Source organism: Pangasianodon hypophthalmus, chromosome 14 (genome assembly GCF_027358585.1).
Source record: "Pangasianodon hypophthalmus isolate fPanHyp1 chromosome 14, fPanHyp1.pri, whole genome shotgun sequence".
Taxonomy (NCBI): domain Eukaryota; kingdom Metazoa; phylum Chordata; class Actinopteri; order Siluriformes; family Pangasiidae; genus Pangasianodon; species Pangasianodon hypophthalmus.
Genome location: NC_069723.1, coordinates 12,426,064 through 12,449,884, shown reverse-complemented (window position 1 = coordinate 12,449,884; position 23,821 = coordinate 12,426,064). Strand labels below are relative to the sequence as shown.

At 40.0% G+C, this 23,821-nt stretch overlaps 1 protein-coding gene across 4 annotated transcripts in view; it reads left to right on the top strand.

The window, feature by feature from the left end:
- The window catches only part of bcas3 (BCAS3 microtubule associated cell migration factor), a 202,862-nt gene that overhangs the window by 175,325 nt on the left and 3,716 nt on the right, over positions 1-23,821 (top strand). For all 4 annotated transcript variants that reach the window (XM_026924234.3, XM_026924233.3, XM_026924231.3 and 1 more), the window contains one exon: positions 13,016-13,183. In XM_026924234.3, coding sequence (XP_026780035.1) covers positions 13,016-13,183 — 168 coding nt within the window. The remainder of the gene's footprint in view (positions 1-13,015; positions 13,184-23,821) is intronic.

The window sequence follows — 23,821 nt, the reverse complement described above, 5'->3', positions numbered from 1 at the left end:
TTTTTTTTAATTTTTTATTTTTTTAAACTTTAGCTTGTGAATCATTACCAAGCCTAAGAAGGCACAGTAGCTTCCAGGTCTCACATATGCCAACCATACAAAAAGAAAAATACATAGTAGCTATGCTAATAAATAGAACAGCAAAGCTAAATTTTGCTCATTAGAAACAGTCTTATTATCCCTGTGATCATTGTAACTTAACTAGTTGAAGATATGATTCTGAGAGCCCTTAAGTTCTGGTGTTCCAGAGTGTACTACAATATACAAAATTATTTACAAAAAAAAAATGTAAAAGTTGTGATTGCGTAAGTATTCACTTTTGTTGCTGTGAAACCCTGAAATTAGTCCTGGTGCAACCAGTTGCCATCAGAAGTCACATAATTAGTTAAATGGATAAATCAAAACACGTCTGGGACAAAGTTCTGGAAAAGTATCAGTCAGGGTTGGGTTGTGAAAAATATCCCAAACTTTGAACATCCCACAGAGCACCATTAAATCCATTATTAAGAAATGGAAAGAATATGGCACAGCCCTGACTCTGCCTAGAGGAAGTCATCCACCAGAAGTCAGTGACTGTAAGGAGGCCATTAGTCAGAGATGTAACCAAGACGCCATTTCATGACATACAAGCCCAATTAAGTTAATTTCAGTTCCTGATTGTGACACTACAAATGTGGGAACGTTCAAACAAGACATTGTAGGAATAAAAGCTCTATATGGGTTTTGAGTTGTACTTGTTTAAAACATGCTTATTTAGCTTTGTGTATTTGTAGTTATTTGGTATTTTAGATTTTTTACTATTTGTAATAAATCATTTTCATAGCTTTATAGTCAATTCGTTACTAGTTGTATATTGTTAAACATTATTATTATTATTATTATTATTATTATTCCAGCCTATACAGATTAAATCCAGCCACAGCTTTAATCAGGAGAAGCCTTGCTCTAGCTTGTGCTGCCTTGTGGTGGATCAGATCTAATTCTGACACTGATTCTCCCATGTGTGTAAGTGTGTTGGCTCTGAGCGCATCTTGGATCATCACTGAATGAGTCATTGCTGTGGTTCCAGCATCGTGCAGAAAGGATCTTCTGGCAGGCCAGTTGACTGTAGTCAGTGCCTGTGAGGTGTGCCATCACCCTGCTGATATAAGATTTCTCTACACTCTGGCCCCAGGTCAAACCTGCTGAGCTCACACAGCAGGACACATCAACAGCTCCACTTCCATCAAATAAGTTTCAGTGCTGTTTTTTAACTCACCGTAGAGCAACTGATATCATCCTGGATCCCAACCACAGTTCTATCCAGAGTTCTATTTGTTTTGTGAAAGGTAGCAACTTGTAGAAGAGATCTATTATCATACAGCAAGAGCACAGCAAGAGTGCTGGCATCCGCATCCTTCGGTGTGTTGTTAATGTGTTTCTTTTATTCTCTAAGGACAATACTTCATCTATACTCACATAATAGTTGTGTGCGGCCTGGGTCTGCTGAGCCTTTTGGACTGTGTATATTTTTAGTAAGAGACGTTTCTACCCAATATATACTCCTCTCATCTTTTTTGTAGCAGAAAAGCCATTGAGCCGCCTGGTGCTGAGTCGAAAGCATCACAGGGCTGCTGGTCTGACTGTTCTCAAATCAAATTAGCTAGTCCTCTTTTTTTCTTCCGCCCCATCTCGTGAGTGCACATGCACAAACATGCTGCATGGCCTGCTAGTGTGCAAGAGCCTCATTACCGCAACAAACTGTCGCCCAAAGAAAATCAATGACGCGTCCACCCTGCATTGCACTTAGTGTTGTTCGCCATCTGGAAATGGTTTAACCTAGAGTATTAACCTAGAGTATTCTTTATGCCTTTGAAATTATCCGATACCTCCAAAAACAATATTTGTTTATTTGCTTTAGTTTATCTCTTCTTGTATCTGAAGCTAAATGAAAGGCAAAATTATGCTATAACTTGCAGTAAATTAATGCAGGCTGGGATGCGGGGCGTTACCATCTTTGTAATTTTATTAATCTACTTCTGCTTTATGCTCACATATTATCCAATTTTATTTTACCTGCTAATGCCAGTAGATAAGGTCTAACAGATGGGTTTGCATGAGTGTTTGGCTTCATTTAATACAAAAGGGGAAATTTAAGACTCTTGATTTTTTTATTATTTGGTTAAATATTGTCAACATTTTTAAGTGGCTATATGATTACATATGTTCATCTATCTTGTAGATGTTTGTGTTTCTGTGCATGTGAGTATGTTGCAGTAGGTGGGATGGTACTAAAGTGAGCCAAGGAGGTTATGTGGACGTTGAGAGTCACACAGAGAGAGAGTGACCTCAGGGGCCAGGTTTAAAAGCCAGACTCCTGTCCTCTCATGTTTAGCTTGGCCAGAGCCAGGGCAGATCGATGATCTGTAAAGTGGATTTGTTATTGCCTTGTTTGGTTTGGCAACATTTGAAAGAAGACGCCTGATTACAGTCCCAGATGTCACTGCACACATTACCGCTCAGTGTGGAACTCACTGTGAAGCGCTTTTCTCTTCCTCTTTCAATCTGCTTGCTTATGGCTGCTAAACATCCAGTAGCTTTGCAGTTGAACTGTCTCTGTGTAAACAAGGTAGCTTTAAAAGTGACTCCATTCAGGTTTGGTTTTAAGTTGTTTAGCATTGATTCTGTCTGTAGTCTTTGACCTTTTGTTCCACCGAAGGGACCTTGTCCAACATCTCTATTGTTGCCTGAATATTAGTTTAGCATTCCAAATTGAGCCATGTCTTTTTCTTAATTACATAATGGGCTATGCTATGTGCGCTCTTATTCAGTCTGAAACCCTGTGTCACTCTCCCTGCTCAACACTGACCACTCTTTGGAATATAAATCCTTCCTAGATTTGCTTTTCCTGTGCATATTACATTTATTTAAATATTAGAGGACTCTGTTAATAGGTCATATCCACTCCAGCTATATATTCCAATTATACTTAGAAATTGTGCGTGCGTGTGTCTGAGAGCATGTGTGTGGCCATATAAAAAATACCCCTTTGACACTTTTACTGCAGGTAACTAGAGTGAGGAATTGTGGTACCTCACATGGTGGCTGAGAGGTTCTTATTTTGGCCACATGCAGCTCCAGTGTCACTGACTCATTCATTAACACACATTGACATTGACCCACACACACACACACATACACCAGTAATTCATTCACTCATTGCTAATTACAGTTAATCACTGTAAGTGCAGGTTCATTTAAAAAAAATACATCCCAGTAGCCAGTGTAGAGTAGTGCATGAGTTCTTCTAAATTAAATCAATCTGTCTCACTGGACTGCTGGAGTCTTTATAGAGTGTCTATCAGTGATAGAAACATGGCTAAATATTATTTGAGAGGTGGAATGAGAAAATCCTGAATTTGGCTTTATTAATCATATCTGATCCTGCTCAGTGCCTGTGAGAACTTGGACCTGACACTTTACTCCCCATAAGCCTGAAACCCGGAACATGACTCAAACCTTTTCTTGTGTAGTAAGATTACTCCTGCTTAAGAGGGTTTAGCACATCCAGATTAAAGGCGTCTTTATTATCAACTGGGATTTTGACAGATTTTGAATGGCCTAAATTAAATCCTCTGCTGTCCTCTCGCTGCTCAGGCAGTCATGACCTCTGCTCCGTGGCCACAGCCTTCCCGCCGAGCGGGTTAGCAGGCTGGGCTGGTGCTCTGGCTGGCGCTGACTGCTCAACAGAAAACTTGCTATTACATGTCGGAGACACCACCACACGCTGCCACATCAGACTCCACAGCCTCGCGTTTAGCTCCAGCTCCAGCACACTTCCCTCCCACTAAACCTGTAATTGAACTCTTCGGCACAGCGCAAGAAGTGATTGTAAGCAATTGTATGCAGAAGGTTTTTTTTTTTTTTTCCAAATTAGCCCTTTAATTAGGCCTACATCTTGTTTTTCCACTTGAGCGGCACTGGCTCTTTTTAAAAGCGGTAGGCTCTGTTAGGAACAGCAAGGCCAGGGTTACGGTAGGTTTCATAGAAAAACACTGATAAGAGGCTCTGCATCCCAGACGTGTCCCAGGAGGAAGCAAAGGAAAAAGCTCCTTCACCCACAAGCTCGTATCCACTTTTTACTATCAAACAACACACACACACCAAATGTCACATTTGAATACCTACCAGGTCAGATTTTTGTTGCAAATATGCTATTAAGAGTTTTATTTACTTGCACACCTTATGGTTATATATGCAGTACTGTGCAAAGAATTTCCCAAGTTAAAATACCTTCAAAAAATAAATAAAAATAATTTACTATTTTTATCAAGTAAATAAAAGAATTTTTATTTTATTTTTTTAATTTTTAAAAGTTAATGTTTAATGTTATGCATGTGTGTGTGTGTGTGTGTGTGTGTGTGTGTGTATGTGTGTGTATGTTTAAAACTGTAAATTGTCCTGCAGTTTTCAATTGGCTAGTAGGTTGTTTTAGACTTCTCGGAGAATTTACTACAGTTCTCTCTCTGTAGTTGAAATCCAAGACAGCTTTGAAGATGTTTTATATGAAAGACATGCTCCATTATATTAAAAAATATGCTTGGAAATCTAGTTTTTTTATTTTTTACTGACACACTAACATATTTATTTATTTTGCAAGACGTGGCAACATGTGAATATAATAAGGGTCAGATCTGAAATCCCTGTGGTCAGAGACACTCTTCAGTCAGGTGTAACACCAGCCCTAATCAGTCAGATCACTTTCTCCTGTGGTGCGAGCTCCATGCCACACATCTTTGGCCTGATAAATAATGCTGGCTGACAGGCTAAAGCCCAGCAGACGAACGTGTCAGAGGGAGGGGTGCCCTCACCTTCTGTCTCATCACCAGCTGAGACCTCCATGCTCCAAACAGCTTCATTTTTTCACTCTTCCGCTGAACGACATGAAACAAATTGTTGCCTGCACAGCACTAACCTGGTTAACTAGCCAGACATAGGAGTCGCAGTCGCCATGTGCATCTGAGCGCCCTCCACCCCGTCCTCTGCTCACCATCTTCCATGGCCTCAAATGAAATCATGTGCGTGGAGCCCCTTCAGCATCCTGGGGACTTCCTTCCTATTTCTGCTTGCATGAGAAGATCTAAATAATGTGCTGCTATTTATTTGGCATGTGTTAGAGCAACAGTAAACAGAATGCAGTGCTAGTTTATGTTTTTGCTGGGTCATTTCCCGGATAGTAGTGTGAACTATGAAGGCATGCTTTGGAGTAAACAGAGATGAAATAAATACAGGGAGTGAGTTAGGGACAGTGGAGGAAGGGGGACAGAGCTTATTCCTAGATGAGTGTGACTGGAGATTTTAGGTCACATGTTAGCAGCCAGTTCTCTCCCGTAACTGAGGGGTCAAGCTAAAGCTGACGTCTCTGTGTGGTTTGGAGGAGCCTCCTTGTCTAAGAGCTGTGGTCTCTCTGAGAGTGTGTCTGTTCTCAAGAGATGCTGGGGGGGAAAACAGAAGAGTACTACTACATTAAATGACACCAAATTTATGATCTTGTGTTTGACACCAAATTTATGATCTTGTGTGTATCTTTTAAAGTGAAAAGAATAACAATTTGTATTTTATATGAAAAGAAAAAATGCTTTCAAGACATCATAGACCATGTCTTTTCCCAATTTTAGCTGAGCATTGAGTATCAGAACAAAGTACTGACAGTTGTTTTTGTTTCGATGTTCCCTTCATAGTATATACATAAAAGAGCCACAAGTGTGTGGGGTTGGTTTTAACCCCTTGAACTTTGCTTTTTGCATCTGGTTTTGAGGTGAAAGATGTAAACATAAGTCTGCCTAACCAAGCAACTATGATGGAAGAAGCAAAAAACAGTTAAAAACATTGCAGAACATCCAAACAACTCAAAGTCTACTGTATGAAAAACTGTTCAAGGAGCAAACAATTTGTGAGGATCACCTCATCCAAGGATGGCCATGGCATCTAATTACAGAAGAATAATTAGGGCTGTGGAGGAAGGCCCTAAAATATCAGCCAAGTAAATCATGATGCACTATTCACAGGAAAAAAAAAACCTGACGTTTGTATGCAGGAGTATGAAGAGGATCCAGAAGGACAGATGAAGTAAGTGGAGTAAGAGAGAAACAGCAGAACATCCCAAGTGCAACACCTCGAATTTGAAGCATGAAAAAGACAATGTCATGGATCCATGTGGCTGATTGTGGAACTGAGCCACTGTCTGTATTGATGTTGTAAGTGACGAAGGTAAAAGCAATTAATGGTGTCATGTTCAGAAACATTTGCCTTCCCAATTCCAAAAAAATGTTTTGGGGTGATAGTTGATAAAGTTCATTTCATTTGTGGAAGACACAAATGAAGTCAGAAAGCCCCTCAAAATAGCACTAGCTGCTGTTAAGGCTTGGCTAAGCTTAATATTTTCATCTGAAATACAAATTCCAATAACCAGTTTTAAATCAGTGTCCCAATTATGTCTGCTTTTCACAGGATCCCTGTGTAGTTCTTTCGAGTTATGCTGTTATTGCTGATACATTATATTTTTAAACTGAAGGTGACATTGTGCTGAACCTGATGTTTTTGTATCAGCATTACAGTGTGTGTGAGTGCAGGTGTGTGAATTCTGGATATAAAGGCTTCAGCCATCACTCGCCTGTATGCTGGCAGACCCAGACAGCATTGCAGCTCAGTTTTCAGTAGCAAGATGGGTCTGATAGATGGACTGGGTTGGAACAGGCCACAGCTTGATTAATGATAATCCTGACCTTTAACCCCAAATTTCATGCATCTCTCATAGATCTGAGACTCTCATTCTGGCACTTGTGAGATGACGCACTGGGTTAGGATGGATATGCTTGCTCCGTTACCTTGCCATTTAACAAAGAAATAAAGTATAATATTGTATTAATTCAGTATACTGTTTGTTATGGTTAAATGGCTCCTCTGGAACACCCAACACTGTGTCTAAATGTTTATAAGTTTAGGGTAATACTATAAGATTGATATTTAGTGTGCACACTCAGTGCTGTAGTATATCTCTGGGTTTAGTTACTGTATGAAGTAGAGCTGAACTCTGTGTTTGGTATTTACTTTGGTATTTGGTCCTGCAGGACTGAACGGTGATGAGTGTGTTCCAGCCTGTCAGGGAAGTAGAAGCACTCAAGTAGCTGTGAAACACATTAACGTCTCATCATAAACAAGGCCTGACTCATTAAGTTACTATGCAATGTAATCCTCTTTAATGTCAATTAGGAGCCTTGCTGCTTAAGCTTGCAACAAACTACACTTCACTCATCTCCATTATTAGCTGTACCTAGTGTTATTCTTTTCACATACAGCAGGACTTATTTAAAGGGACATGCACATACTGATCCATGGTTAGCTTTGGAAAAGCTTAATATTGGAGCTATGGTGAATGGAGGGGGCCTAGATCAAGGCAAACATGCAAACGTGTACTTATGTATGTACAGCTTATTCACACTTTGTATCTATGGTGCTGAAAGATTGGACTGATTGTCATTTTATGGTGCTGTGTGTCTGTGTCTGTATCTGTATGTGTGTGTGTTTATGAACTTTTTTCATAGCAGACCTTAAGAGTATGTGCTCCTCACCAGAGCTGTCAAAGCACTGGGCCAGTTTGTCAGTAACAACACCCGACAGCGTCTGCTCTGTGTCAAGTATAACTTTCCCCTTTAATCATTTCTGAGGCCAAGACTGTCTTTATTATTAATGCTGTCAGACCCCACCCCAAACCAACCTCAACTCTCAACAGCCAGCTAAAGGCTTACTTAAAGAGTAGTGCTGTCACAAATGAGGCTGGTTTCATTTCTCCTTGATTAGCTATTAAGTAAGGAATAAAACACAACAGACCATGCTGTTATAAGAAAATAATAATGTGCTGACATAATATGGCCTGAGGTGTTTTATTCTTCTGATACTGTGGCAATTTGTCAACGATTATAATAATTTCATAATTAAAACAGCTACATGCCCATACTTGTACAGGAATCATGTTAGTTCCTGTTATCACTTGCTTTATATTAGCTGTAAATCATTGGAGCTGGAGACTCCTTTCAAAAATGCTAAATAAACAATGATTACAAGTTTTTATCTGTTTACCTGGAGCATCCACCGTACAAATCTGTACGTAAATTGTTACTATTTAAGTGATAATGTATTAGAATGCACGCATTAGTATAAACCTTGCAGTCTGCACTATTGTCAGAGCTGCTCTTACAGAGAATTAATCAACACTTTCTGGCCAATCAGAATCGAGCATTCAGCAGTGCTGTGGCATAATATGATATGTTGCATTCCCAAGAATGTTCTCCCCTTTGTACAACTGTTCTACAGGTTTTTCCTTCTGCTTTTATCAGTGGTTGATAAAAAAAAATGGTGCTGGGAGAGAGTCTTCTCTCACCATCCTGAGCTCTCACTGGGATTTAATTCAGAGGCACATGTTTCGAGACTGGGAATACCCGCTGCAATTATACCCCTTGTAATCAAGACAAACCCACATTGCTTTGATCATCCATAGTACTGAATCCAGTTTTTACTCAAAAGTACACTCAGTGAACTACTGTGCATATTTTAAAGTGCTCATCTATGATCAGTTTTTTCTTTTTATGTGCTTATGGCTATGATTGTATGGACATTGGAAACTTGTCCTAGACTTTCTCACTTTATCACAGATCCTAAGTCAACAGACATCTATTGTTCTTGTGTTTTCGGCTTGCTCGTAGCTGGAATGTGAATGTTTATTTAAGCATCATTGTACATCAGTGTGAGTCGCAGCTCATTAACATACCTATATGCGTGGAGGGTTTGCATATACATCCGCATACTCGTTAGGGTGTGTCCAAACTGTGCTGTTTTTAGGTCAACTACACTTGAGAAAGAAACATGTTATTATTATACAATATATACACAGCATATGTATATACATTGTTGAATACTTACTTCCAGTATGGGCTGTTTAGGGGTTTGTATCTATATTTCGTTTATAATGTACAACTTCTCTCCAAGTCCTTCTGTTTCTGATTCCAAGTTAAAGCACTGATACTGATTATATAACATTGTATCTCATAGCTCACACCCATGTTGTGCTGGCTCAGTTGTGGGTTGACTGATTCCCCATCTCTCACAGTGAGTCATGCTTCTGTGTTGTCTCTTTCTCAGAGGCCTGGATATGTTTTAGATCTTTCACAGCTAGCCTGAGGAATGCAGACATGTAGTCTCTAAATCAAAAATCCCATGCCTTGCTTAATCCATGCAAAGTTAATGCGCTGAAACAGAACAGTGTGACATGACAAGACTGGCTCCTATTCTTATTTGCACACCTTTTTCAATGTGAAATGACAAGTCTTTATCACCTGAAGTGGCATGAAGCAGGATTTATCTTAGCTTAGCTTTGATCTACCCATTTTAAGAGATGCAAGTTCTCACACCCAACTTAGAGCTGAATGGGATCAGAGTGTATAGGTGCCACACACACTGCTTCAGACCTGCACTGCACTCTGTGCTATTAAAGGTTTAAGTCTAATTGCGAGAAAAGGGTGCAGGACTGGGAATGCATTGTGTGTGGGGGCATATGAGTAAAAGCACAGCGTGGTTATTGAGGGGATTACTAACACTCTTGGTGCTAAAGTGGGTGAGAGAAAAGAGAGTAGCGAGGGGTTAAATGATTTAAAAGCCGATGTGTAGTCTAATGAAAGGGTGGAGACTCGTGTCTCTGAGAAAAGACTTCCTCAAAGCTGCATATCATGCTGTTAATCCTTAGTGTTTACACATACATTAACACTTGCACAACGCTGCTAAACGCTTCTGGCAGATTTCAGGTCTGTATTGCCTCGGCAGTGATACCCGTGCCTGTGGTGCTGCCAGTCTGGAGTCTCAGGAGTGCTTGATGGTGTGTGTGAGACAGTGAGAGAGGAGTAGCACTTCAGAATAACCTCTATTTGAAAGGGAGGCCACAGACACGAAAGCCAAAGGTTACAGAAATAAAGCCAACAAAAGTGCCCAGTGTTTTGCTTATCTGGTGAGTTAGCTAGCGGGGACACTTTAAAGAGGACACTTACTCCAGCAGATCCATTGAAAGTTGATAAGTACTGCCTACTCTGATCTCGAACACATTTAATCCACTGACTTTAATTCTCGCTATAATGAATGCACAATTTTACCACTTTTTTGCTGTTTTTATTTTTGAAAGCTGGGAGTTATCAATTCTGACATTAGCATGCATAGTGTGATACAGCTTTTCTAGAATGGAGCAGTGTTTACTTTATATTTTTGGGTTTTTCCCCCCCAGTCAGTTTCTGATTTACACACTGGATTTTCCACCAGCCGACAAGTTGTTTTTCAAATGCAGGTGACCATCATTACCGGACCTGAAATGTGCTTTTCCAGTCATAAATACTCATTTACCTGTACTCATTTATGACCCCGTAATAAAACTTAATTGAATTAATTCAATCAATCATGTGATCTGGCTGCTCATTTAGGTGTTTGGGTTGTTGTGTCATGCTCTGGTAGCCCAGAGACCACGTAATGTGCATCCCATTGCCTCTGATGTGCGAGTGGAAAGCTGGCCCATCTGACACGAGGCTTGGTTGTAAAGGTGAACGCACGCTACATTAAATCCTCAAATCACAGCAGTGTGAGATAAACAGGCCTGCATTCTCCAGCAGCTGGGAGAGGACAAATCCACACGGATTCTAGCATAATGAAAAGCACTGCAGATTTTTTCCTCTTATTTTTTTGTCATTCATGTGAACATCATCTCCTCTTTTCTCAGTAGTTCAGATGAGATTTCCAAGAGCCGCAAAATCAAACACCGAAATTTCAGTGGGCACATCTGGGCAGTGGGATGGGCCATGTGGTGCTGCTATAGACACTGACTTCTCAGTGTACTGCTCATCCCCTGGCAGGCGTTTATTATTTAATTGGGCAAGGTCTCAAGCTAAGGGGTGTGAAGAATGAGGAATGCAGGCTGCGGCAGGTTGTCAGCCACTCTGATGAAGAGATCTCCCCCAGTGGACGGCATGAACTCTTGACCTGCTCTTCCCTTCTGCTGGTGTCATTCTGCCGCCCGACCACCTCGCTATAGCACTAAGAGTGAGAGAGACAGAGCTCTCTCAGTTTCTGTCTCAGTTACTCTGATCCTTTCACATTTTTGCTACTTTGTATGACTGTTGCATGTTTTACCCAAATGACTGAAGTACATCATTTGAGGATAGATCAGCAGGAGTACAGGGAATTCTATGTAATAGTGCCTGCCTCTGTCTCTCTCCAGCTTAGCTTTGATTCATGCACAACTGCTGGCCTGTTTTTTGTAAACACACACACTCAGATTAAATCCCAACTAAGCCTCACAAATGTTCAGATATACACATATGTATTTTTCACGCCATGTGGATACTCCATTCTTCGCTATGTTTTACTCCAAAATTACTCCAAAAGTCCCACCCTGCGGCAAAGAAAATTAAATTCTAACATCTTCAGATATGTGATGCAATGTTCTTATGCCACACAGATCTATTTGTGTGGTCGTGGTCCTGCACTGTGGCTTTGAAGCTAGTTCTGTTGGTGTGTACACTCTTTTGAGGAGTCAGACATGGGACAATCAGCTTTTTATGAAGTGGTTATCTGCTGTGTGTGTCTGGACGGCGTGGTGTTTTACAGCAGATAGCAGTAGGCCCCCGCGCCCAAATCAGCACTGGGCTGCTGGTCGGCCGCGCTTCTCTCTCGCCTGTCATTACGGCCTGTCAGAGGCCTGGAGTGTGGCTGAGGCTGTACAGGAGAACACAGGCCACTGCAGATAGCCACTGGCCCAAAGATCAAAAGGCCTCCTTTTGAGCGTCTCTGATAAGCCAGCTGTACTTCACAAAGCGCATAAGTGTGTGTGCAGAGACACCCCAGAAACGCTACTGTCTCACACTTCTTAAATACACCATTATAGGAAACTAGTGAATGCTGGTTTCTTTCTCTTCACTCATCTTTTGCATTACTCTAGTTTATTTTTAACAACTCCATCCATAGAACTATCAGGAAAATCAAAATAAGTTAGTGTTTTTTTGTGGTGCCTTGTGTAATTTTTGAACATGTAGCTTGGTTGAAATTTTTTAAAAAGTCCGTAATACTTATAAAAATTCTAAATTCCCATAAGTGATCGCCTCCTGTGAGGTTTTTATGTTTAATGCATTATGTGAAATGCATAGTTAATTGATCAGCAAGTATTCGTTCTTTTTATGTGCAAATTTTTGCAAGACAGTTTCTTGCCTCGTGCTACCATGAGCACAGCATCGGTTTTTTGGTCTTGTTCACAAATTAACCAGTGTTAATCCGCTCAGAATTATATTTATTTTAGCTTTAATGCTACGATTAACTCTAATGCTACGATTAACTCTAATTAACTCTAAGGCTGAGCAGATTCTTGATCCTTACATGACTCACTGTAGTGGACTGTCATGTTTCCTCTTCTCAAAGCCCCTCTTCTTGACTCTACAATTAAATAATGCTTACATTTTTTACTGCTATGCTTGTGGAGACATTCGGGCTAACAGGATATGATGTAGTAGTGAAAAGAGTTCATTACATTTTTTAATACCATGAAGACAGGGACTTAAAAACATATTTGGAGATGAAGTTAAGTACATGGACACACTGAGGTCTTTCACACAGGCACACGTTTTATATGATTTTTTATAAATATAATTTTAAAAATAATTTTTCCCTAGCTTGTGTGCACCTGATAGAGGTCAGTTATTTCTTGCTGTCCATTTTAATGCTGTCCATTATAAAATTTGTTGTTTTTTTTTTTGTTTTTTTTTTTGTGGTCTGTGACGCCTGTCACAGAGATTTTGGATGCAGACTACAAGGGTTTATAAAAAAAAAAAAAAAACACAGCTTACTAATGCATTCACCACACATAGCTGTAGCTCATATGTTCAATGTGTCTAATTGCTCTCTCTCTCTCTCTCTCTCTCTCTCTCTCTCTCTCTCTCTCTCTCTCTCTCAGGCACATTTGACCACAGTGTGACCCTGCTGGAGGTGTGTGGCAGCTGGCCCGAGAGTTTTGGCTTGCGTCACATGTCCTCTGTGGATGCCACAGATGAGGGCTTGAGGGAGAGGCTTGCTGAAGCCATGTCTGAATCACCCAGCAGAGACATTGTAGGCTCTGGAACAGGTGAATTACAAAGTCATGACTGTTCTTCTCTTTGCATGCATAATGACAGCTTCATAACCACAACATCATTTATACGTCTTTGTATATTGCCTTGTAAAAGATTGATGTTTATGCATTTTAGGTTAATATTAAAAGTAAATGCATCAGTGCTTTTGAAGCACTTCACAAGAAATACGAATCATGCTTATCTAACTCATTGTGACAGAACTGAAGGCTGAGTTCCAGTGTTCAGTTCATTGCACTTTGTTAAAAACCTCTCATCAGGTGTCATCTCTATTAGTCTGATCACATGATTCTCCATCACTTCAGTTAGCTCTATTGGTTTTTAGCTGTTTAGCCTATTTTGTTTCATGTACATAGACAATGCACTGTAAGTATGACTTGTTTACTGTTTCTTCAAGTTTAGAAAAATGGTGAAATTCCTCTAAAAGACAAGGTCCTGGTATATTGAAGTGATTTCTTATGAGGATCAACTTGGAAATTGCACATTTTATAATAATGAATTAGGTTGTCTGCAGTGAGAAAGGGAGTAAAAAGAGGGAGAAATTGCCATTCTGGGCAATCCAAATGTTTAACTCATTTAAGAAGCTGCAGTTCTGTGGTCCTCCCCCTCGCTGAACAAGAGTCCCTTTGATTTCTGAAGGAAGATGGAGGTTGAATCCTGCACACCGCTGCTTGGAGCAGCAAGGTCACAAGGCCCTAATGCACTTAGCATCGACTGGCCCTCTCTCGTAGCGCGTCTATTAGGCACTAATTTGATTTGTACCTATTCATTTGCAGTCCCTGCAGCAGCACCGAGTTGGCCCTCCTCGTAATTGGTTCTGTCTCTATTTTTGCATCATTAGATTAAGGCCGACTCCCGGACACTTGTAGTCTGCGCTTGTCCATCCATTTATACAGCCTAATGTAACACAAAATTCATTACTGATCACATTACACTCAACTTTTGGCCCTCTAGCAAGGCAGATGAACACATAGTTAACCCTTTGCTTTAGTAGAAAGCCCAGAGCATTGCTCAGAAAATGGATTGTGGAAGGAAGCGCTAAGCAAGCCACTCAGGGACTGGGGACATACTGCTGGAGCCTCTGATGAGATACGACTATCATTTTTATCAGCCTGTGTCTGTGTCTTAGCCAGACGCCATGGCTGTAGTTGAAAACCATCCAGAAAAGAAATCTAATCATTTGCTCCTGAACTACCACAGAGGATCAAGATGAGTAAATACTGATATTGAGCCACTTATCATTACTATTATCTCCAATAGGAATGAGTCGCATACAGTTACTTGGTAGGTTTAAGGATTGTCAGATGACTTTGTAGCACTGAAATGTGTGTGTATACTTTTAGGTGGGTTACATCATACCTGGAGTGGTGTATATCATACCCAAAAGCTCTCTTTATAGTACTAACACACTCTGTTTGAGGCAGCAGGTTCAGTGACAGTCACTTTGAAAAACAGAGGCAGATGGTTCTGCACTTAAGATCTCACGCACATGCACATGTCTTTTCTTCTGGAGAAGATTCCACTGCCTTGCTGTCATGGGACAAGACTTATTTCTTTTTCTCTTTATGTTCCTCTCTAACTAATTCTCCATCATTGCCTCCATCTTGCCCTTACCTCCTATCAGTCTTTCTCTGCTGTCATGTCTTGCTGAAGCATCAGACAGGCAGCAGGCCACTATTTCTGTTCTTCAGAGAAAATGAACCTGATGGGTTGATGAGAAGGAAGTCTGTTCTGCCCCGCCCTTAGCAGGTGATGGGGCTGTTTTTCACAGACTCCTGAAATGCAGTCATCCTGAAATTAGATTTCACCCAGTGACATGTTGCAAATTAGATTTTGGTGATTGGTACTAAACCAAAATAAATTCCATTTAAGCAGGGGAAGAGTACAGGACTGCGGCATTTTCGGTGCCATGAGGCACTGCTTCCCCCCAGTTCATACCCCCAATATCCCAGTTTGTACTGAGGTTCAACCCAGGGATTATGGTTTAGTCATGTCTCATTATGAACGGTGAGCACAAAAGTACACTTTCATCTATTTCTCTCTTAAACCTGCTGCATTAAAGTACACAGAAATGTCACTCGAAATTCTTTTCTGATACATTTAAAACGGCTATGGTACTGATTCTCTGAAATCCTAATAATTTCAGTTCATATTTACAGTCCTACTTTTGTGAGGTGAATTGCAATAATGTAACTGGAGGGGATGGACAGCTTCTGGGTTGTAGGTAGATGGCAATGTGAAGGAGTAAGAAAGCTGTTACTCGTTCCCTGAACCAATTGTGGGTGTTCATTTAACACTTATGAGAGCCGATGCATTTTTTTGTGCACTTGACAGAGAACCTACACTGGCCTAGCAGGCCACGTCACAATGGTTACTTTGTGAAGAGGATGTTTGCGACAGCTGTCAAGTACTGAGTCTTCCTCCCAAAACATCCTTTAGCATTCCTTTGGGAGAGTTCCACACTGCCCACACACACACTGAGACTCTCAAACAGACATGCATGGACACACATAGGTGAACACAAATGGCCACATGTATACATACAAACACTGAAAGTCCGTCACACATGCATACACATACTTACACAGGCACTCACACAGTCATGCTTGGAGGTTAATGGGAAAACGTACACTTCACCCACACAAGCACATTAGGCTCCAGTCTGTTTTACTTGCAGTTGTTTCTGTGCTCGAATAGGGAACTACACTCTTATACCACAGTGCTTTTGAAGGCTTGCTCCACAATTGGTCATGGAGGTTGATTAATTTTCTGTAACAGCAGCTCTACTATAGTTCCGCTGGAAGATTTACATTAATGAGCATATTCTAATACATTATCATTTCTGTTGTAACTTACACACTGACTTATATATCGGATGCCCCATACAAGTGATTGAAAACATTGTGTAATTTTTGATATAGTGAAATTTTGTCAGGAGATGTTTATTTAGCATTTTTGAAAGGAGTCTCCAGTGTCAGTGCTTCGTAACAGTCAGTAAACAGTAAAGCTGTAACTGTAACTTCTTCAACAGGATGGAGGAGAGAGGGCTTTGAACTTTCTCTGTAACATTACAAGCTGCATTTTTTTGTCTCTTTAAAAGAGAGAAAAAAGACTATAAGGAAACTATTATAGCTCTTTTAATTACAATTAGGAGAACTAAAATTATAATTATAGCTATTATTAGTGATAATAGGAACAAACTCGACTTGCAAGATTAAATGTAAACAGTGAATGTGTAGCATGTACGACATGTCATTATGCAATTAATTAATTAATAAATTTAAAAAAAAATTAAAAAACACTCCAGGACATGCTGTTATTGGAAAATAATAATCAGCGTTGAGGTGATAACAGTAACTCTGCTTCCCATCAGTCCACATCACACCACCCCATTGTTGATTAATTATTCTAGCACGCTTCACCATGTTTTATTGCTTACATAGCACTAAGTTCTAACAGTTAGTAAGACATGCTTCATTGCCAAAATTCTGTTTTAGTCTGCTAACAGTCTCGAGACGGTCTGTTTATTTTCCAGCCACTCTACAATGATCGAGATAACCATGACTCAGTGCTCTGGTTTGCTATTGAAGCATGGCTGTGATTGAGCTGCGTTTAAGCAGGCTTTGGATGTGATCCACAATGAAATGAAAGAACTGCCAATTCTACCACTTTCTTATTTTTTTAGCCCTCTGGTCAGAGAAGAGGATGTACTTTATATTTAAGACATGCACAGTGGTCAGTAAGGCTTTACATGTGCTGCTTTAAAGGTGCACTTTAATGACACTCAATGACATTTTTGGGACAATGCAGGCGAAGACACTCTGGCACACAGACACTTACATATAAGAGCAGAAAAAGTCCTGGTCAGCTGTGTACTAATATGCTGTGATAGCCAGCAGCTGGTGTGTTTGCCTGATTAATTAATCCTTACAAGAAACTAATGAGTAATATTTGTTAGAATAAAGATTAGATCTTAAAGAGAATCTCAGTGTGATGTATTCGCATAGCTGCCTAATATTAAAAGATAAAAGAAAAAGTTTATCAAAAATATGAAGTAAATGTCCTGTTTAACATGACGGCAGCTCGTAATCATCTACTCCTAATAACTAAGTGGGCGCATCAAACATATAGCATGAGCAATTTCTGACCCTGGCTTTGTGAAACTCTACATTTTGTTTGCCATTTTTGGTTGATGAAGGTAATATTGCTATTTGGATTGGACTGAGTCACACTTATTCATCTGTACAATGGAGGGCCATTATCTGAGTGAGTGCTCATTTTAACAGCAAAAGATAGCAATCTCTAGAGCAATAACGCATAGCCGAAAGTGCACCGGCCCAGCCGCCCGCCACGCAAGATATTAGCACACTGCTAATCAATCATACAGCGCATGCTTTCACAATGCGTATGATAGATTACACAAACAAACCTGGTGCTAATCCGGTTTCTTTCAGCCTGCTGCTGATGCTAGTGCTATGCTGAAGCTCTGAGTTGAGACAGAGTATTAAAGTTCAGGTGTAGTGTAGAGCACTTATTTGTAGACTTGCACAGTATATATTTGCATAGGTAAAACAGACACTTACCCACCTAAGCAGATATGTTCAAATGTCTTATTTGTCTTGAAGGATAAATGGAGAACTTTTGCGTCACTTATGAGGCACAATATGACATGCTAGTGGCTTTGTGGTCTGAACAACAACCACAGAACTGGCCACTGCCACTAGAGCCTGAAGACATAAACAGTGTGTCAGGGATAATAACACACCTTGTGCACTTTCTGATTTTGAAATTAGTGATAATAATTGGATAATATTCCTTGTAAGCAGAGATGGTATGATACCACTTTTTTCTTTTATGATACCAGTTCTGATGCTGAAACCTTGAGTATCAGCCAACATTGATACCCATCCAATATCTTTTTCCTTTAAAAACTATTACGTTTTAAAGTGATTTTTTTTAACTAAAGCTTAAAAAAAAACAACTTAAACCGCAACTTATTCTATTCATTTACACTCTTTCACACAAAAATCACTTACACTGCAAATCTAAATAAAAAAATGAAATATAAAGTGTCACTATTAATTAAAATCTATGCTAAATACAATATGTAATATGTAAACATTACAGTTTAAAAAAAACATTTCCAAAGATGTGTTCTTTGTTGCAAAGTATTTTCACAACCAGCTCACTGGTTGCTGTTGCTAACATTAGGCCACATGGCTCATGACCTACTTTAACCTGCTTTACACTGTTGCACTACAAGCAATTCTCTGATATTTAAGGCTATATTTGTTACAGAATTTGGTCAAATATGATTTTTTTTCCCTTCAATATCCTGTCCACTCCTTTTTTTTTTTGTAGGTTTGTAACCTTGAAACATTCATAGCAAGGTTTCTAAAGCTACTTGTATTTCTCCCAAATCATTTGTGCATAGACATTATAACACCATTAAATCCATGACTGTGAGCTATGAAAATAATCATGTTGTCATTAAAAGCCGTCTAGGACCCAGTTAATGCTCTGGCCTAAGACTGAAGATAACAAGGATGGCACATGTTCTGATGTCATACATTTCTCACAGCGACTAAAAGGTAAGGGGAGTGGAGAGTGGAAAGAGAAAGCACCATCATTATTTCTTCCCCTCAGCACTCACCCATTCATTCCAGGGTCACACTCTTTGGCCAGCCAAGAGTTTGAGTGTAATGTGCAGCGACAGTGTGAGATGGTGAAGAACTATTTCAGCATCCAGTGATGCCACAGCTTCCTCTACATCCTCTCCTACTGTCTGTACATTCCTCTATCCCTGTCATGAAATTAGATCTTATTGTATCATTTATCCCAGCTTTGCCACTCTGTCACTGTCTCAGGCTTACTGACCACAACACAGCCTCAGAAATGAGGAAGCAAAAGCAAGGAGGGCAACGATGCATTTGATGGGCTTTTTGGAGACTGCACTTAACAGCTTGCTCAAGGGAGTGGTACTCAGAAAGTGGGACTTGAGAGAGAGAAAGAGCAAGTGAACGTAAGGCAGAGCATAGAGAGAGCAAGTAAGCACTTATAAAAGGTATCTGTTTTTCAGATTTTCTTGACAAAGATTTCCCAAATTTATTTAACAATGAGAACCAAACCACAGGACAGCATGTTTAACAGGCAGCAGAAAGGAAGATGTAAGTAGTCAGGGTTGGCATGAATATTAACAAAATGAATATAGAAAATATAACCAAATAAACAAAAATGCAATAAAGTTATCAAAAAGTATAGATTTTTATGATCTACTGTGTTTGTGTGCATGTATGATGCTGTGGATTTGCTGTTGCTACATCACTGAGGTCTAAACTGTGGCTAATAGTGTAACTTTTTCACTCCAGTAGCAGGCAGTCAATTGCTAGAAAAATGGACGAAGGGTCTCCATCATTTACAACCTCTTCCTATCAATATAATACACTCATACAATGCATTGACTACCATATTATAGTCGATTATGAGGTGTTGGTGAAGATCGTGGTAGTGAAAGAGGATGTGTTTATATAATTTCATGACATGGAGGGCATGAGCAAGCTCGTGTTTAGAGATATTGAAATCCAGTGTAACACAGCACCACTATCTTTATGTTTGTAGTGCTCCACATATCCATATCTGTATCTGGCTGTATTGGGCATGGCCTTTTTTTTTAATCACTGTGCCCCTGGGAAACACTGGGGTGAAAACTGAAGTAGAAATTCCTGTCCACATGATTTGTGAGTTCTGGCTCTGACAGTTCTACATCACTCAAGTTCATAACTGGTCTCAACTAAAGATGTGCACATGACTCGTGCAGGATTACTGTTTTCGTTTATATATGCCTGAAATATCTAACAAATTTAGTTGGTTCTACTTCCCAAAATCTAGATAAAACTATCGCAACTCTGATCGGGCATTTACTAAGAATGAATGAATGAATGAATGAATGAATGAATGAATGAATGAATGAATGCTGTGCGTTCATATTAATGAACGTGGTCTTTGATTATCCCATATCTGACCTCTCACTAGCAGCTACATGAAAGTAAAAACCTTGCTTTTGTGTGACTTATTAGTTATGTTTCTCAGGATTCCAGTCCTGATGTACACCCTCCAACCAGATACCCTGTGAGCCTTTCTGGCAAAAAATAAATAAATAAATAAATAAATAAATAAAAACCTGAATAGTGCTCTTCCTTTTCTTATCTGTATCTATTTAGAAAGCGTCATCTGTTCATTCCATATAATATATTCAGTTATATCCCTACAATGCAGATTGACTTCAGTAACTCATTTTGTTAGATAGAAGTGTTTGTTGCACTACAGGGAGCCTAATTCCCTTAGAGAAGCATTATTTCAGACTGGTACAATGAAACTGGGCTTGGAATCCAGTTTTAGCTGCCATGAGTATGTTCTACTCGATTGCACACACACACACTGCTGCTGACTTGTCACACTTACGATAACCGAGAACAGCAGAACATTGACTTTATTTATTCCTACATGGATGAATTAATAATTGATCATTTGTAAAGCATCTGTATAAATGGATCAGTAAATGATGTACAGTATGTGTTAATGACATTAGATATATTCTGAGCAGCATGGTGCAGCAGACTTTCTAGGAAAGCAAATAAGAGAAAGAAGTGGAACAAATGAAAGTACAACTGCTGCTACTGTTCCTTGTGAACAAAGCTATTTCTCTCTTTCTGTCAACCTTTTTTTCTACATTTCTTTCTTCTCTCAATTTTCAGACAGCATGCATGTGCTTTAAGAAATAAACCATTTACCACAAATAAAATATTGATTGTGGATCTGCTTACAGAAAGGTCACAGTTGCACAAATTGTGTTTGAATATGAGGCATCATTGTTCATGCTGAATGTGCTTCAGACATACAGATTTAACCATGCCATTTATTAAAGTGAAGCTCTTTTGTGTATATACTGGGGGGAGCTGGTGAACTGTAGGCTAATGTGAACTGGGTTAGTGTTAGAACTAAAGCTGTTCTTAGTGAAAGTCCAGCTGAGTGCAGCTTTGTAATGTTCCTCAGGCTGCAGGAAGGGTGAGGAATCTCTGTATCTTTGCATAAATGTAGCTTTGGCCATCACCACTATCCACTAGACACTATAGAGCCCAGCCCTGGAGCTAGCATGCTGACTGCACTCATTAATCAAAGGTGTATTTATGATTATAGACAACAATCACATCAGCTAATTGAATCAAAACACAACTTAGGCCAGAGGCTGGAGTGATTTGTAATTGTAAATGGCATGAACCTTGCATCCTGCCAGCCTGGATTTCAGTCACAGGCTTAAAGCGGTTCAGTCAGTTACACTGCCAGCTGTAATAAATCTTTATTTCAGTAGAATTTACAGATTTTAATTTGACAAGTTTCAGTGCTCATTGTATACACTAGTGTTGCTGGTCATTTAATTGAAGCATCAGTCACAGTCGATGTGTGTGTGTGTTTTAGGAGGCTGTAAATTTCAATTTGCCTTTGATTTTATTTAACTTGAGTTACAACTTCTACAACTCCTCAAGATGAGGAATCTTAAAGATTTACGTTTGAGTTAGTCTCACTTACATTAATCAATTTAAGCATATATTATGGGTGAAAATAGTAAATATTATCTTAAATCTTGATAAAATGGTTGATGTGGATATGCTTTATTCACCTTTTAAAATCCTTCTCACTCCCCAGTTACTATCTAATGTTTTTGTCTAAAAGACAAAGTGAAAAAAATTGGTCTATGTGTAATTACGGCTGTTCTCACGTCTGTGTTAATGCTTTGCCACTGCCTGGTTCAGGTTAGAAATCACATGAAAATATACTTTGTGAGTGCACTTGCACATGCTGTATAGGGAGGGCTGGCACTTATCACTCTCTTGTGTTCAGCCTGGAGCAGGACTACACTATTGTCCATCAAAGCCGTATGTGCATGTGTTTGTGCAGTATGCTGTACCAGGATGTACTGCTTATATTTATTTTATGCCACTAGTACTGTCTCTTCTCCTGCTTGACCTCCCAACCTCTCATCCTCCAGAACAGAAGCTGGCCCCTGCATGCATGTAGATGTTCCTCACTCAAAAAGTCCACATGCAGGAATGTCAGGAGCCCTGCAGTTCCTGCGTTATCTCCACTCAGTCAGCGTGGCTCTACGTCTAATGAGAATATGAGAAATGTGCCTTTGGCGGCCTTCTGAGCTGCAGGCTGGAGTGTGTTAGGGCACGGCAGGTTACACTAGGTTTTCATTAGGTGTAATTGAAAGCGGGCTTCGGTGAGTGCAGTGAGGGTCCTGCCACCTTTACCTGTCCAGCCCTGAAAGCATTCTTTAATGAGGTTGAAATATGGAGACTCGGCTCTTATTAATAAGCTTCTCCACTTTTGCCTCTTCACCCCTGTGTTATGCTGGATGGTGCCTGAGTGTCGGAGCCTGATTGTTTTCATAACTTGTTGGCGTAACCCTTTGGCAGTTCCTTTACTTTAAGGCTGGAAAATGGTGTCACCCATGTACACACACACCCACATATACCTTTCATTTCCAAGTTAATCAATCTTTATTAAAAAAAAATCTCATGTGAGAGTCAGGTGAAAGTGAAGGAGTAGGTAACGGGAGTTGGGGAGCATGGAAGCAGTGAGCAGCAGTAGTGACATCCACAAGGTGTGTGTCTACTTGTGCCCATGTCTTAAAGGACATGACAGCCTCGGCTTGAGGAACAGCGTCACGTGAGAGCACTAACCAGTGCCAGCTGCGCCACATTGAGATTAAAGTGCAAAACAAAACAATCAGATGGGATAAGCATAGTATTGGTGTGGGTTACAGACTTCATCCCCCCTCTCAATTCCTCTCTCTGTCGTGCTCTCTTGCTCTCAATCTCACTCTCTCTCTCTCTTTGATAGTAAGGGCAGTAATTAGGCAGACTCTCTCACTGCCATTTGCTCAGACCCAGCAAGCCTGATTAAGGGCTTTTTGTTTACTTTGATCCCCGTTTCGTTTCTTCCTAATGCACAACTCAATCTGTCTTGGCCACCACAAGCCCCCAGCTGCAGCAGTGTGTTCTGAATCAGGAGAAAGCACGCTGAGGAGACAAGGGATACATGCAGGCTTGTTGGCTCTGGTTTCCCAATCTTCGTTATGCTGCTGCATGACCTGCAGAGTGCCAGGTCACCCCAGGACTGACTGTACTGTTCACTGTGAAACGGATTTAAACTGTTAAATTGACCTCTTGACCTCTACATTACTTAAGAACACCACTACTGTATGAGTATTTTACAGTAAATGCTAAAGACATATTATGTAGCATTTATGTATGAGGTTTATCCAACTATCAGCTTTAAAGTGCAGGTTCACTGTGATACTGGCTCTCCTGGTTTGCTGATCCAGTGAAGATTCTGGGTTGAAACAGCACCAGATGCCATGCCTTGGCCGCCATATTACTGTAAGAGGAATACAGCGGAGGTAAAGAAGTATATCGAGCTGTACATATGTACATATGTCATATGCGTCATTTGAAGAAATAAAATAAATCAGACAAAGAAATTAAACAAGACGCCAATGGTAACGCTCAAAAAGATGCTACCACCACCATGCTTCACTGTATAGATGGCGTTCTCAGAGTGATTTATAGTGT